Below are 16,975 nucleotides of genomic sequence, written 5' to 3'. Positions count from 1 at the left end.
CGGAAAGGCTTTTTTGTTCCTCCTTGCATGGATTGGCTTTGTTTGTTTGCTGGATTGGGAATTAAGACCAATCAGGTAATTTTTATCCAGGCAATAGCTGTGGCATTCAGGGCCATGCCTCCTGCCAGCCAGGCCCAGCCTACACAAAACATTGTGTGTTTTGTTATGTAGCATGCTGCTTTAACAAAAAGCATAAAAACCCAACCTACTCCCTCCAAAAAACTCTGTGATAAGCACAATGGGTGGAAATTCCAGTTAATGTGTATTCAGCCAGTTAGTCAAAAGCTACGTGCTCTGTGTGCGGGGCTCGGTATTCTCTGAGGCCCATGTGTGTTATCTGAGCGCGTAGAAATGGTGACCTTCATCGACAGTTTTCCTCTAAGGAGGTCAAGGGAGTGCTCGTGAAGTTAGGAAATCCCATGTATTATTGTTAATGCTGCAGAGCTACCATATCCCGGTGGCATATCCTGTGTAATTCCTAGTATAGAGTTCAGAATAAAAATAGCCATATGTTACCGCTGCACTCGAAAAGGACACGCGTACGCTGCGAGTAACACATGCATCTCGAGCTTACGTGGGTAGTGCGACTGAATGTGCGTGGCGTGGGACACACCAGAGTCTGCAGCTAGCAGTTTATTTCAGGTTTAATGTAATTTTCCTTCCCTGGGCAGAGTTAAACAGCACTGATAAATATGGCTATAGATGGCACTACAGCTATGTTAGATCTCTAACACTAAGCTAGAGAAAACCATCAACGTCTCTGAGCAGGTTATCTATGGACATGACCTTTGCATGGGAAGGCTTGAGTGAGGCAGACAATGACTCTTTCATGTACTGTAATGTGAGGGTGTCCTTAAAAATTATTTTAAAAATGTACTCTTTCTCTCTCTATATATATATATATGCTTTATATATATATATATATATGTGTCTATCTCAAATCTATCTGTATAAACTGTGCAGGTTTACTGCACAGCAACAATTTAAAGCATATGCATTTTTGTCTCCAGATAGCTCAGCCAGCTCCTTGGGCAGAGCCACTGTAGTCAGCTATATATTCAAGACCTATATACGATTTAGCTAACATACTGCATTTCAAATCCCGTTAGTGCCTTCCTCGCCATTGCAGTCTGCTCAGTCACTGCGTATCTGCAGTGGCAAAAATGTCTGGCTGAAAAAAAAGAGAAGAAAAAAGGACCTAATCTTCTCTGCTTCAGCGCGTTGCCTCCCCATTACTGCTGCATGCCTGCTCGGTGCAGTGACAGATGAAGGTACCGCAGGCCGCAGCATCCCCGTAGCCAACGTTTGCATTTGAGTGCCCTCTGCCGATCGGCCGGCTGCACGCCGAGGGGCCCATCCGTCCCGCGTCAGGTGCCCTTGCAATAAGCAGGTTGCCTGGGAGGTTGTTCTCGGTGGTCTCTGGCTTCCTGGTGGGTCGTGCTCCTACGTCCCCTCGCGCCCATCCTCGAACCAGGGCTGCCTGGTGTTTTGGCTTAGCGCCGCTCCGGTGCCGAGGAGCCTGCTGCCCCCTCGGGTGTCGTAGCCAGAGCATGGCAAGTAGCTTTGGGCTCACGCCCTGCTCGTGTGGACAGGACAGCAGAGCAGTGGGGCAGTTTGGGGAGTTTCACTGGGTTAAAACAAAGGCAAGAGTCAGGCCTGCTGGAGAAGTCCGTTCGCAGCAGGTACCTCCCTTTTGCACTGGGCTTATGACCATGGTGAGCTCCTCACCGCTCTGCGTTTGGAGAAGGGACGGCCACCGTTTTAGGGCATAACTGAGGAAGTGCCAGCTCCTCACTAGCAGTGCAGGTATAGCTCACGGTGCCGCGGGATTCAGTGACCTACTGAAGCTTCTTTCAGCCTCTGTTTCCAAAGGTTGTTCTCCAATAACCTAGGGAGCCCCAGAACAGTCCCCAGCGAGGTGCCGCGTGAGTCAGGTGGGTTTGTTCGCAGGCTTCCTCTGGGAATTGCGTGTCCCAGCATTTGGTTCTGCACGCTGATGCATGAGGAGCAACTTCACGGTGTGAGACTGGTGGAGCAGAGTTGTCTGGGGGGGTGGAAAGGACGACAGTGTTAGCGGGAGCCGAGCGATGTTCGCTGCAGGCGTTACTTGAAGGGCTGTAGGGCTTGTAGGGCTGAGATGGGTTCTCACCGTGCCAGACGTCCCGCCAGTGCCACCGCTGACAACACAGGCCGTGCGGCGCACAGCGGGAGTGCCAGCTGCCCCGCGTTAGTTGGTGTCACCTGGAGCGGGGCACCGGCATGCCCCATGCACCCGGGACGCGTCACTGCAATAAACCTGTGAGGGCTCAGAAGCACCGTATGGTAGACAAGCTCCAGATCTCCTGTCCTTGGAACAACGAGCTATCAAGGGGAAAAAATTATGAGTAGATCTCTTGGGAACTTTACAAGGAAAGAAAAGGAGTAGTATCTTCCTTGGGCAATTCAAGTCAAAGTCTCTGGTCACCCTGGAGCGGGTCATAGATGGTCGTCACCCCGAAACCCTTTGGGGTCACTAGTGGCAAGGATGTTACAGAGCAAAGTAACGTATGACGCACACCAGGAGTGGGGAACTGGGACAGCCCTGAGAGTGGCCCTGAGGACATGAAGCCACCCGGCGCACGCTGTAGTTTAAGGCAGTTGAAGCAATTCAGCGTTGTGCTAGCTAATTATTTTTACCTCTTTAGTTTCTGTCTTGGAGCCCACAGGGCACATTATAAGCACATTTTCGTCCTTTGCTGTGATCAGCCCTGCACATAGGACCTCTGAGTGGCATGTAATTATGAAACGGTATTGATTTCTAGAGAAGAGGCTGTAAATGTACAAGTCCTGCTCATAAAAAGCAGTTTGATCCTCGAATGACTTGACCGAGAGCCTTATTTTCCTTAATAAATAACATGACTGACTGGTAAGAATTAAAAAAATAGTAATTGGATTTGGGGTCTTCTATATAAGCTTTTGGTCTCAGCAGATGCAGTAGAGACGTATTCCCTTCTCAGTGGGCAGTCTGGTTCGCACAAACAGGGCTGCGGTTTATTTGTGTTGCTCCTTGAAGCCCGGTGGGATGGGAGGTGAGTTGGGTTGGTTTGCTGTGCTGTGGGGAGCGATGGCTGCGTTTCCCGGAGCAGCCGCTGGGTCCCGTGCGACGAGGCAGCCCGCAAGGTCAGCGGCCACCGCGGCAGGAGATGCTTCCAAAAAGCCATGAGAAAAGGGGCTCTGAGCACCCAAGAAACTTTTTATTTGCGCCTACCGAGATCCCAATGACTCACCTGTGTCTTTTGCCCCTGCAGCAACAGAGGCGAGAGAAGGAGATGCGGAAGCAGCAGGAGCGAGAGCAGCGGCGGCACTACGAGGAGCAGATGCGCAGGGAGGAGGAGCGGAGACGTGCCGAGCACGAGCAGGTACCCCCGAGCTCCAGGCTGGATGGGGTCCTCGTGGCCTGGCTGCGCTCAGCAATCACAACAGTTCAGGATGATTGCCCTTAATGTGAATTGCTCTTAATTTAATAAGTTAAAAGGCAGATCTTCTCGTAACACTCACACTTTTTGCCACTTCCACCACTTGAGCGTAAATTGCTTGATTGTTAACACCGCGTGTGTCGCTTTCCACTGTCGTAATTTATTTCTGTGTGGATCCACTTGTTTGCCCGCAGATGTGGAGACACTTGACATTGAGTTTTCCCACCCTACCGTTCCCAGCGTAGGGGTTCGGGCCGTCCCTAGTCCATGTATGTAGCTCTTCCCTCCCGGAGGCCCGTGTCCCGGCCGCGGGAGCCCCGGGGCTTTGGACCGTGGTGAAGGGACTGAGAGCATCTAGGCTCTCAGGTGGGTGGACATCTGCGCGCCAAGTCCTCCCTGTGCTCCTGACAGGCTCTTCCCCTTGGGAATTACTGGCTCTTTCACCTTCTCTCTCTTTCTCCTTTGCTCCTTGCTGCCGTGCCTCCAGGAGTACATCAGGCGACAGTTAGAGGAGGAGCAGAGACAGTTAGAGATCCTGCAGCAGCAGTTGTTGCAGGAGCAAGCGCTACTTCTGGTAATGGGGAGGCCCCGGCCCCGCCGGCCGCCGTTTGCCCGCGTCGCGCCCGCATGTGCCCGCCTGCGTGTGCTCGTGTGCCCCCAGCGCTCCCGCGGCGCGGGGCTCGCCCGGGCAGGCGCCTTGCACGTGCCCCCGGCTACGCGGTGCAATTGCAGAGCCGGCCGCGACTTCCCTCGCTGCGCTTCGGCCTCTCCGCCGTACCTGCCCTCGCACTGGTTTCGGGCTCCTCGCTGCGCACTGCTCTAATTGCATCTCCTCCCGTAGCGTGGGCCTGCTTTTGCCTTCGTTAGAGGTGCAGACCCTTCCTCCGTCCCCCTGTACCTGTTGCCGTGTCGTTTTTAAGGCTGTTTGCAGCATGCTGGCATGTCATGAGGCTGTAGCGTATCTGCGCCCAGCAAACCCACCCTGCGATGCAGCTTTGCTATTTTGAGTGAAGGCTTTTGTTTTAATTCCTTCACAGGAATATTGTATACTCCCTCTCGTGCTGTTCACATTCTAGACTTTTTTTTATTATTTCATTTTTTTTAATTGTCCTTTTTTAGTGCTTGTAGCTGTTATTCTCGCTGTGTTTTCTTTTAATCCACAGGGATTATTATTTGTCTCTCTTCCCGTTAGCTTTATTTATGGAAAAGAAAAAAACCCTCACACAAGTCCTTCCATTTTAGAAAGGCACTTTTAAAAAAAGCGTTAATGATTTGGTAATTAAACCTCGTAAAGCCCTAGGGATTGAGAAGGATCATACAGTTGGCTCTGCTGCACAGCTGTTGCCACAAACAGTAAATTGGTCCTACAAAGTGCTGCATGGGCTCAGCTTCGGTTGGGTTTTCTATGAACCGATGGTGTTTGGCACCTCATTGGCTTGGTGCTTTGTTCTTCCTGTCTGGAAAAATCTGAGCAAAATCAATGGTAGCTTATAAGCCCTATGAGAACGTTATATTGCAATCAGTATCTGTTTGGGACTGCCCGAGGGATTCAGATCCCGACCCCCTGTTTCAAGTGTGGATTTAAAGTCTCCATCAGTGAGATTACAGCTACTTAGCGCTAACGTGCCTTTCTTAGGCCAAACCGACGTGTGGCTTAGGAAGATGCAACACACTTGTATTTGCAGCCCCTCAGTGCCCAGGTCATGCACTGACACACCAGGCAGGCCCGTCCCGGTGGCTCGTGCACCCACGTTGCTGTGTTGTTCTCTGGGTAGGAGTATAAGCGCAAGCAGTTGGAGGAGCAGCGGCAAGCGGAGAGGCTGCAGCGGCAACTCCAGCAGGAGCGCGACTACCTGGTCTCCCTGCAGCAGCAGCAGCAGCAGCAGCGGCAGGACCAGAGGCCAGCGGAGAAGAAACCGCTCTACCATTACAAGGAAGGGATAAATGCCAGCGAGAAGCCAGCATGGGCCAAGGAGGTAGGAGAGAGGGAGGAGTGTGGTGGGGCTCGACTGCATCCGCAGAGCTGGCTCCCGCTGCCCGCGGCTCTGTCTGAGCCGTGCACGGCAGATTGCGCGCTCCTGGGTCTGCCTCCCCTCTCGCTCTTCCCAGCGCAGTGCCACTAGCTCTGCTGGAAACACCCCCAATTAAAAGCACAGTGTGTGTGCGTGTCTGCACGTGCATATGTGCTTGGGGAGAGGAGAGCGGGGAAAGGAGGCTTTTCCGTGAGGGACTGCGACAAGGAGGAGCCTCCTCGGGGGCTGAGCCGTAGCTGCGGCCGTGGCAGGCACAAGCACGGGAGGCTCCTCTTTGTGCCGTGGCCACCGCGGCGGGGGCAGAGCAGTGGTGGTGGCAGGGCTTCGTTGCTCACTACTAATTCGGCTTCCCCATAAGCAAACAGGGACCAGACAGCTTTTCCTCCTGTGGTAAGGGCCATGTCTCTTGGGATGACTGATCCTTCGTGATTTTCAGGAATGCAAGCCACATTGCTGTTTTTCTTTTTTTCCCCCCAACAAAAAGAGGGAATTTTTGTAACAACTGTAAGATCTGGACTATTAATTATTGCCTGACTAAATAGTCTTGAAAAGACATGCATTGTCTGCAGTGAGGTTTCAGGATCATATGGAAACACTTTCTTTCTCCCTAATATCTTTATGGTGGTTCCAGTAAGACTGGTGCCACTCTTGTTATTAATATTTCTAAAGTTCTTTGGATTTTGTTAGTTTAATTTTGTAACTCTACTCCTGGGCAGGAAGATCTTTTAATAACTCGCCTGTTCTTCCCACTAAGCAGGATTGCTGCTCTGTTGCCAAGTGTCTGGCACCCTTTTGTCCTGGCAGAGATGCAATGTGCATCCAACACTTAGCTGTCTTCTAATCTTTCCAATTCACAACCTTCAGCTGCGCTAAATCCACAATACCTGTAAGCATCAAATGCTCAAAAAATTCAGTCAATTATCCTTTGCTAAGGATAGCAGCACCAAGAGTTATTAGCATTTCTAAACCATGGCAGAGGCAAAGGAAGGTGTCAGTTGCTCACATTCTCAAGTTAGATGTGGGCTTCAAAAATTGTGAAAAATTTGCCTACTCCAGATGAAAAGTAAAAACTTAAGGTTATGCCTGTTTCCTTTCCTGAAGTGTCACAAGGAATAAGAGTTTACTAATAGCGACTGCATCTGCCAGCCTGTCTTCACAGAAGCTTCGGGATTGTTACCAACCCTTCCAGTGGAAGAAGAGGTTTGGTAGGTAGGTCTGTGGACAAGGCATTCCTATCTAAGACCGATGTGCCCAACAGCACAGCTCTGAGCCCCCTCTGATAGGAGAGGCTTCCACCTAGGTGGTACCTCCATGGCCTTCTGCGAAATTGGGTCTCTATTGTACATCTGCAGTAGTGTTAACAGTAAGTAGCAAACAGGAAAATGGGAGTAAATTCTCTTTCATTGCCTAGTTTTAAATAAATCTCCTATAACATTGCTAAAGTACCTCTGGCACTGTCTTCAAAGCTATCTCTAACAAAGATTTATAAAAAGAGACCTTTATCTAGGATGAAGGATGAAAGAGCTGGATTTGACTTTGTTTCAAATACAAAGTTCCATTACATTAAGGGACTGTAAAATGCGAATAAGAGCAACAGCGTACGGCCTCATACACTTTGCTGAAATCATAGGAGAGATGAGATTTCCTGTTGTTTTGAAACATCTCCAGCTTCCACAGTTTGGCTATCCAAACCATTTGTTCTTTACCTGTGTAACTGTGCAGTTTATAATGAAATACTCAAAGTGGCAAATTTACCTTCTTTATGTTCTTGGGAGCAGTAGTTTGATGCACTGCCCCAACACAGCACCCTTGGGAAGTTCCCGTAACTACTCCCGTCACCTCCATACCCTGTTTTATCTACTTCACATGGTCGCATTTTTAGCACAGTTTAGCTACTTTGCTGCATATACTGAAGTACCATTATTATTGGCTATACAGATAGCCAAACTTGCACCAACACTTACTATAGGCATACCATAGTTGTTGCCATAGTTTGGCAATTCCAGTACTCAATCCAAACATGCTAATTTAACAGAAATATTGAGACTTTGCTTTCCTTTTGGAACTGGGAGGAGACAAGTCTGGTAACAGACAAGTTTCTGTGCTTCTGCATATCTCTACAGCAAATCGCTATGTCAAGGAAGTCTTCTTAGGTGTAAATTCTCCCTGCCTGCATTTCTGCAAGCCTGGAGCACTGCTCAGGTAGTCCCTGCCAACACGCATGGTGCACATCCTCATCTGCTGCCTCTTCAGCTTGCCTTCCCATGAGTCTGAGGGATTATCCACTGGAGCGTTACTTTGGGGTATGGCTTGGGGTATGGCCCAAACCTGGCCTTTGTACCCACACAGATCTCCTCTTCCAGTGAAAGACTAACTGGGCCCTTTCAGGCGTCGTGTTGGGAGCCGCTGATGTTCAAGCCAGGCATGTAGCATTAGTACTATAAGTAGCAGGTCTGTACTATAGTACTAGTACTAGTATTTGTACTGTATTTAGCAGTTGTCTACTACTGACCATTCTGCTGCGAACCAGTGTTTGCAAACAAAGAGATGTCTGGATCTTATTTTTCAGTGAAAAAGTAACCTGCAGCTTAGTCAGCCAAAGGACAGGTTTGGGCAGATCCCCGGCAGTGGAAAGAACTGTTTCATATATGACCTTACATAAAGGAGCAGCGAGGGGGATGTTCAATTGGGCGTCTTCAACACTGGGCCTGGCCTTGTGGTGCTTCTTCCCACCGGCTTGGCACCTCCGTGTTGCCCAGGGCTCAGCTGTGTCACCAGCAGTGCTGTTCTCTGCAACAGCCAGCTCTCCTTTCAGCTCCCCCTTCAGTCCCCTTGGCTTTTGTCATCCTTCTTTTGCTTTGAAATAATTCATGGCAGCATTAGCTGCTTTCCACTGGGACCTCCGCAGAAGCTGCTAGGGACGTTTCCCGTTTGACGTGAATCTTGAATTATATAAGAGACGGCTGGCGAATGGGAGCAATGATGAATTCCTGCGGAGTTTGGCACTGCAGAGTGCTGCTTTTTTCCCCTCTCTGCATAATGCTGTAGTCAATAAGACGCCGTGGAGTAGAAGGGGAGAGCCCCAAGCGTACCGTCTTCGGTGTGCTGGTGAAACAAAGCACTTGGTGAGACGATGCTGGCGGTTGGAAAACCAACCATCTTTCTCCTTCCCGGTTCACAGACATCACCCATCTCATTACTTTCCTGCCTTCTCCATGCAAGCTTTGAAATCCTCCGTAATTGGCTGCACATTATGGCTTGGCACTCTGCCGGCGAGCTCCCAAAAATAGCTGGAGGGATCAGTGTTGTCGCCTTGGGCGGCTGTGGTGAGCGCCAAGGCTCGGATGATGAGCAGATGTACTGGAGCTCCTCTGGGGCAGCGAGCCTGTCCCAACGCTCATGCAGAGGCCGCCTCGTTCAGGAGTTCGCCTTCCTCCCCGCTCTCCTCCCTGTCCTCATGTGCTCTGCAAAGGCTCCTGCGGGCATCGCTGAACTGAGCTCCGCGCGGCCTCTGGAGCTGGGGGGCAGCGCATGGGGCAAGCTGTGAGGTCCTGTCGGGCCCCAGTGGTGGCCCGGGTGGTCACTCGTGAGCAAGAAATCACCCTTCCTTTGAAGAGAAAGAGTCCATACAACAGGAGTCTCTTTCCTAAATTTTCATCTGACTTCTGCTCAGTATCTGAAATAGCAAGCGCTTCATTTTTATTAGTTTAAGGGCTCTTGTATGTCTTTCATGAATATATATTAAAGAAAAGCTGTGGTTCTCTGCAAGCAAACCTATTTTATGGTTTACTTTTTGACATGACATGGTGGAACTAAGACATGCTAATGGTATTTAACACATATTAGTGACTCATGAGTGAAAATATGCATCAGATCTCCAGTTGAGGTATCAACAGTTCTGCATAGCATATGTTGCATGAATATCGGCGCGTGCAGTCTCATCTCAGTAGCGTACAGATTGCACATATGTCTGGGTTAGCTGAAACCATCGTATTTCCACCAGGATTACCTGAAAACAATGGGCCTTGTTTTTACGCCTGTATCAGTAATAGGGTTGTTTTCCTTCCATACATGACAAGGTGCCAGACTTGCTAAATCTAGATCAAAGCCAGACATTTTCTGGCTGCCATGTTTATTCCTGGAATCAAATCTAACAAAAGCAGTCCTTGTGGTGTTTACAGTAAAGGATCCCCTTGCTTCAAGATACATTTATGAAGAGGCAAGAGCTGTTTCTCAGAAGTCATCTGCTAGAAATACCTTCTTGAGGCAAGCTGCTTTTCCTTGAAGCTATATTTTTCCATTTCAGATTCACAAGGATGAGTTACGCACATGAGATATAAATAGTCCTTTTTTGGACTCTTTAAAATGCATTTATTGCACAATCTGCTGGGTGACTTGGATTCCATAGTCATAGGATAACCTGATATATCTAAAGAGAAAGGATCTTCTTATAAATGCCTTGTTTTTCAATTATAAGTGGCTTTTTCATGAGGCTTTCTAACCTCTTAGAAGCTGGAGGTGCCACTTAGACTTGCTGATGATATCTCTTCATCAGAGATAGTCTCAGGCTTTACAGATAGAGCAATCCAGTGAATCCTGCTGCTCTGTGTTTGTGCGACATATCGCAGCCGTGTCGGTAATGGCAGCCCTTTGGAGCGACGCTACGTTAAGCCTACGGGGAACGGGGCAGGAGTGTGGGCAGCGCTTTCTGTGCAGGGGAGAAACACTGGATACCTGATACAGCCGCTCTGGTTTGTTCAATCACAGCCGACGGTGTCGGATACGCAGTGAAACAAAAAGCTGAGCGTTGTCTGCCTCTGAATTGAGCAACTAACATTGAGCCGTGCTAGAGAGCGTCTGAGAAAGCAGCTCAGTTACAGGCTCTTGATGGGCAATAGGGCACTGGGCACCTTAGAAAGGGAAGGCGAGGAGGAAGAAAACTGGTAGAGGCAAACATATGGTGGAGCAGATAAACCTGGGGCAAGTTAATGGGGTGAGGGAGAAGGAAAATGAAGTAAAGTAAAGCCAGCAAAGATTGCATGAGAACCTGAGCTTGGCTGAAGAGGTTGGGACTGCCGAGATCCAGAGTTGAGCATTTACCCAATATGGAAATCCTTAAAGTGCTCAAAGATCTGGTGCATAAAGCAACCCAGTCTCTTGGTTCAGAGAGCAGAAAATAAGCAGGAAACAGGATCATCTCTTTGGAAAGCAGGCCACATGGCTGTGCGGTAACTAGATCGTGCGCTGGAGATCCAGCGAGGCGGCTGGTGTTGATGGCCTCTCCTCCCATGTCGCCGCAGGTGGAGGAGCGCTCCCGACTCAACCGTCAGAGCTCGCCGGCGATGCCTCACAAGGTGGCCAACAGGATTTCTGACCCCAACCTGCCTCCTCGCTCCGAGTCCTTCAGCATTAGCGGTGTGCAGCCCGCCCGGACCCCACCCCTGCTCAGACCCGTGGACCCGCAGGTAATGGTGCTTCCGCCCGGCCGGCTCAGTTACAGAAACCAGGATGCTCGGGGTGCCGGTAAGGTCACGAGAAAGATTGTGGATTGAAGGAAATGTCTCGCTCTGTGGTTTCTCAGCCTGAGGTGTGTTTGTGAGTAAGGGCAGCATCTACATTCATGAGTGGATTCTTCTTTTCACCTCCATGTGTTAGAAACATCATGCTGGGTTATACCTTCCTTTGAAGCATCAGGTACTGGTTCCTACTAGAAACAAGCTGAGGACCTAGAGGAACTGCTGGTCTGCGCCAGTAAGGCAGTTGCTCTGTTCCTCTTTGGGTATGTTTTATTTAAAGGACTAAAACCCCAGAGCCTGGTACGGGAGGCCTAGGATGCTTTGATGCTGGGGATCATCAGAAAGAGATTTTGCTTTCTTTGTTACTTTACTTCAAAGTTTTGTTTTGGTTTTCCATCGAGTTAACATCTGTCACAAATGCATCTGGAAAGGGCAGGAGGTCACAATGAGGAGGGGAATCATTATTTCTAAAGCTAATCTCAGTCACAAGGTTCGTAAGTACCCCACCACGGAAAGTTGTGAGAGCATCAGGGCTGGACCCGGTTCAGTGCCCGCAAGTCCTGCAGACTCGAGCAGGGATTTCAGAGGGGAGGAACCAGGTTTTTGGTCCAGATTCACATGGGCTTTCTGTGGGAAAATGCTCTGAAAAGTGCCATCCGCATGCGGTTTGTACATCTGTAGGTCAGCAGGACAATGCCAACTTTAAATAAAACTCTTGCAGGGAAGCCTTTATACAGCTATTTTTCCCCCAGATATATAATCCAAACTTAAACCGTAAAACCCCACTTCATAGCAGCCTCTCTGATTGACCAAACACAATCTATTTTTCTCTGACTCCTTTGAAAATCCCACACTCTGGTGACATATATAGTCAACAGCTGCAAGGGTTTTGTTCGACTAAGATGCTAATGAAAAAGTCGTTTGAAATCAGGGCATGGATGTACATATATGCATGTACATATATGCAGAAATGTCATGTTTACACCAAAATAAAGGTTACAACTCTGTGCTGCATCAAAGGAGGAGCCAATGCTGACTTGATGGGGCCCTGGGAAGGAGCTCTGATTTCATAAACTCTGCTTTTGCAAATGTCTCAGTTTTCCCACCACAGGTGACAGTGTTCCTTTCACTTGCAAGCCTTAGATCTATACGATTCATCTGTAGCATAGGGTGCTGCCTACACCTATAGAAACTCATGCCTCAAGGTATTTTTTTAAGCCATCTGTGCCTCAGAATTCCTGAATTTTTTTTAATTTTTATTTATTATTGTTTCCTTTTCTTTATTTTTAACAACAAAATTCCATGCCAAACATCATTAGCACAATATAAGAGATTCAGGCTTAATAGCTTGAGATCCAGCGAATGCCAGGCACGACCGTGAGCGTGCATCCCGTGTGTGCGCGCTCGCCGGAGCGAACAGCCTGGCCTCTCTCTCCGGGATCGTTTCCAAAACGGTGTGCAGTGCTGGAAGCAAACATCGTATCACAGGGCGTATGCAGAAATGGTCAGAACTGCAACATATGGCTCTGACTTGGGCATTTCCTGACTTTAAAACGCTGAGCTATGCGACCATGATTTTTTAATAGTTTTTGCATTCATTTGGTGTAAGTCAGAAGTTCCTGAAACCGAGGCAGTGCTGATCTCAATCTGAGGGGGCTTTTTAGTGCATCTGAAATGCTAATCAATTTTTTTTTGGAAAAAAAATCAGATTTTTAGTACTTTTTCTAATTTATTTTTTCCGTCTTGTACTGATAGTTCTGTTTTGACTTGGTGCTTAGATTCCACATCTGGTCACTGTGAAATCCCAAGGAAGCTCCTTGTCTGGCTCTCAGTCCCTGCATGAACAGCCCACCAAGGGGATGGCTGGGTTTCAGGAGGCTCTGACGGTGGCCTCTCACCGCCCTGAGATGCCAAGGCAGAACTCGGACCCCACCTCAGAAAACCCTCCTCTGCCCCCTCGCATTGAAAAGTTTGACCGAAGTTCTTGGTTACGGCAGGAGGAAGACATCCCGCCAAAGGTAACATTACCGCTCCTCCCTTTCAGCACGGGAAAGAGGCAGTGCCGGCGCTGCTCCGTAGCGTTGCCCGCCGGCGGAGAAAGCTCTCAAGCTGCAGGGAGTCCCCAGCAAATCCATTCCTCTTTCCTCGAGGATGCAAATTCGTTCTGTTTAAATAGAGTTGCAGGAACATAAAATTTGTCATACGCAGTAAGACGGGTCCTTTTTGCTCAGTGCTATGCCTCCGGTTGTAGCCAATATTTGATGGAAGACTTGCAAGGGCTCCAGCCACTTTATACCTCCGTTGACATTATGGCAGCATCTGGCAGTACCTCTTTAGTTAAGATTCTCCTGGTCCAGTATTTCGATTGCGTTGTTTATACACATTCATTTTGGATGAGTTATGACTCGGCCATTAAAATTCCCCTTACAGTGAATCAGCCCTCAGCCTGGGTGGATTTTCACAGAGGAAAAATACTACAAATTGATTAGCGACAGCAGGGCAGGTAGTATTTGTCCGTGATTGAGAGGCAGTTTTTCTGTGGATTAACAAGTAGGTGACTTGCGTTTTTAGAGCAAAATATCAGCTAATAGGCTCCATGGTGGTGTGTCACATGCGGTTTTAGTAATATTCCTGATGATAAGACACCCCAGTGCTTACTTAAGAGGAAAAGCAAGCCAACAACTCAGAAGACCCAAGGCCCAAAGGCCCAAAAGCCTGCTACCTGCAGAGACAGCCGCTTACCTGTGACACCTCCGCTCACAGATGATGATCTAGCTCAGCCCTCGGACTGTAGCTGGTGAGAGCCGGAGCAGCCCGTCCTCGCTGTCAGACCCTTGACGCTGATTTTGGAAATCCCTTGAGGTTTAACATTGGCTAGATTGAAAACAACACTGTGTGGTGCTGCTTTTTGCTCGAGTCTTTTGAGAACAACACCTATTTTAGTTACAGTAATGCCCTGCTCAATCAGACCGCGGCTCCTGGTTCTTTCGGGCCCTGTGCAGTAGAGGCCCCTTCGTTTGAGGAAACCCCAAGCCGTGGAAAGGCTCCCCACACCAAACAGCACTTCACGTTTAAAGCTGCTGTATCAGCAGTAATACACATGAAGTCTGACTTCACGTTTTACCCACAAAAATAAATTTGCTGTGATTGTAACCGGGAACAAACGGACTGTGACGTGAGCCTGGGCGGGCTGTCTCTGTGGTCCGGTGTCTTGTTTCTGCCAGTGGTTGTGACTAGATGCTTCAGAGGAAGGTAAAAGAAACTTCAGAAGTCATGATTGCAGAGTAACCTGCCCACAGGGGGAATTTCTTTTAATGAACGAATAAGTTATTGCTAGCTATGGCACAGAATATAAGGCTGTCTCTGTCTGAATCATTTTGGCTTGTCTAACGTAACTGTGTGTTTATTCTCCAAAAAAAATACCTGATCCTTTTTTTGCTAACCCTGCTGAGCTTTTGGCCTCTCTATTACCTGGTGCAAGGTATTCCGCAGGTGAGTATTGCCGTACCTCCTTCTGGCAGGCTCAAGTACGGTGTGTTTATCCGCATGCCGCTGCTGCGTGTTGGTGCGCAGCGATTTTGGAGCTAGGGTGTGACGAGCGGGTGCCGGCGTGCCACCCGGCGCAGGGCCTGGGCTTTGCTTTGGTTCGATCGAGAGTGTTGAGCGGTTCAGCCTGGACCTTCTCCCTTTCAGCCCTCTTGCTTAACCAGCAGTCAGCACGTCCTCTCTGATACTATGTGTGTCGTGTCCCATCTAGACACCCTTAAAAACTGATCGGTGGCGGATGAAGTGATCTGCTTTGAGAATTTAATCTTAAAAACTCCACACTGTGTTTTTTTGTTTAATTTAGACTACTTATATATGTGTGTATACATTCAGCTTTTGAAAAAAGGAATTCTTTGTCCGATGGGGAGGGGGCTGCTTCGTGTGTCGCCGAGGGCTCTTCTGCGGGAGCAAGCCCTGCGCTGCACACCTTGGCAGCTCCTTTCCGCCTCGCGCTCCGGTGGTTCCTTGTAAAAGCCGAGAGCTTTATGTTTTATAATTGCTATAAATATTGCATATCTCTCAGTGGGAAATCAATTATAGATTGAGTCTTAAGGAAACGCTGAAACCCGATCTCTCAGAAGTGTGAGCAGCAGCCTGATTTAATTGGGCAAACTCAGTAACTGTGACTTTCATCATTTCTTTCCCAGGTGCCTCAACGAACCACTTCCATATCCCCCGCTCTGGCGAGGAAGAACTCCCCGGGCAACGGCAGCGCACTGGGACCCCGGCTGGGATCGCAGCCGATTCGCGCAAGGTACGGGAGACCGAGTGTGGGGCGCAGAAATAACCCCTCCACGTTTCCCATAGCTCGTTCCGGGTTTCCTCCTCATGCACCAGCTCGCGAGTCCTGCGAGCAGACGGGGAGCCCTGGTATGTGAAAGCAAGAGATTCATAATACTTTTATTGCAGCCCTAAGCTGTGATGAAGTAGGTTCACGTTCGTCAGTGTTTTGTATCACACCCAAGGGCTGGGACTGTTTGGGTTCCTGGTGGTTTTGCTCCCTTCAAGCTGGCCTGAATCTGCTCTTGGATGACGTGGGGTTTGTAGCTGGTTGCTACGCCAGATGCTGTGGAATCAAACAGGAATTTGGACGATTTAGTGGAAATAGGTCCTGGTTCTCCCAACATCGCCTCTCGTTGGGAGAGGAACCTCCTAGGACTAGGGTCTTTTCCCAGCTAGCATGCCACTGACATTAAAATGTTACTGGGGAAGACAGAGAAGTAAAGACACTGTAGACAAGTAGATCTTCAGATAAACATGTGATCCATGTCACTTGGTATGATGGAGCTCTTTGGTTTCCATTTCTTGCCTTGTCCTTTTAGGGTTAGGTCAAATAGCGAACGCTGGCATATTCGTAGCCATATGCTGTGCACCGTAACCAGCTTTTCAGCATATGCCTTTTTCTTTCCAGCTGAATGCCTGAATCATGCATCAGCAACCTCGCGTACAGCGGGCAACAGCTTAAGTAGCTGGCAGGGGTAGCAGGAGGAGGAAGGCAAGAATGTTTTTTTTCTCTCTCATTTTAAATGAGAGAAAAAAGCATTCGTACCATGAATTTTTTATTGCTCAAGGCTGAAGCATTCTGAGTTCTTGAAAATGCCGTTCTTTGAATCTAATTCTTAAATAGTAATTTAATTTTAATTTTCAGGCTGTAGCCTGAAATATAATATAAAATGCAGTAGGATGTTGGACTATGTAGTCCTAGTATGTGAAGGTATTGAGAGTAAAAATAATAATGTGAGACTGTAGGATTCGAGTTGAAGGTTACAGTGAAGTTTCCCTCAGCCTCACAGTCCCACTCCTGGTCAATGCAGGCAAATACATGAGTTGCTGAAGTTTTCAAATACCTTTCATGAATTAATTTAGTCAGCCGTACAACTTGAGCTGGAAGCCTTCAGTTTGATGAAAAATTGAAAACGATTCGGCAGCAAAAAAGTCTGTTAGACTAACTAATCAGTGAAATGATAACATTTATTTCTTTCACGATAACATAGCATTTCTCACATTGTCCTATTTTAACCACCTCTCCTATTGTTTCTCGATTCTTCCCATGTATAAATGTTAATATGGTAAAAATATGCTTTCTTTTATTTGTAACACTATTGTGATGACTGGGGGGATATTTCCTTGCACAGAAAGCTACTATCTTGCTTTTATCATTTTAGTAAGTGCCTGTGTAAATGCAAGATAACACCAGGCAGCAATTCAATATAATATTCATGTTAGGCCATTTCCAAATGATTCTGCCAATCACCCGGTTATGGCAATGGGACTTTGCACAATCCATCCAGTTTGTGCCGCTCTGATAGTCTCTGAGCAGCTTTGAATGACGCACAGCGCGCACAGCACACACCTTATATTAATGTTCAATGCCTTTGATTGCAATTGCATTATGTAATGTGGCAGTATTCCAGCATAATTTTTA

The 16,975-nt window shown here is 48.2% G+C and overlaps 1 protein-coding gene across 4 annotated transcripts in view; it reads left to right on the top strand.

The window, feature by feature from the left end:
• The window catches only part of TNIK (TRAF2 and NCK interacting kinase), a 197,997-nt gene that overhangs the window by 148,939 nt on the left and 32,083 nt on the right, over positions 1-16,975 (top strand). For 2 of the 4 annotated variants that reach the window (XM_026105681.2, XM_064516610.1), the window contains exons 13-18: positions 3,288-3,398; positions 3,943-4,029; positions 5,231-5,431; positions 10,789-10,953; positions 12,783-13,022; positions 15,198-15,304. In XM_026105681.2, coding sequence (XP_025961466.1) covers positions 3,288-3,398; positions 3,943-4,029; positions 5,231-5,431; positions 10,789-10,953; positions 12,783-13,022; positions 15,198-15,304 — 911 coding nt within the window. The remainder of the gene's footprint in view (positions 1-3,287; positions 3,399-3,942; positions 4,030-5,230; positions 5,432-10,788; positions 10,954-12,782; positions 13,023-15,197; positions 15,305-16,975) is intronic. The other 2 variants (XM_026105684.2, XM_064516611.1) reach the window with 2 other exon arrangements.

Source organism: Dromaius novaehollandiae, chromosome 9, assembly GCF_036370855.1.
Source record: "Dromaius novaehollandiae isolate bDroNov1 chromosome 9, bDroNov1.hap1, whole genome shotgun sequence".
In the NCBI taxonomy this organism is placed as follows: domain Eukaryota; kingdom Metazoa; phylum Chordata; class Aves; order Casuariiformes; family Dromaiidae; genus Dromaius; species Dromaius novaehollandiae.
This window is presented reverse-complemented; position numbering and strand designations above follow the sequence as displayed.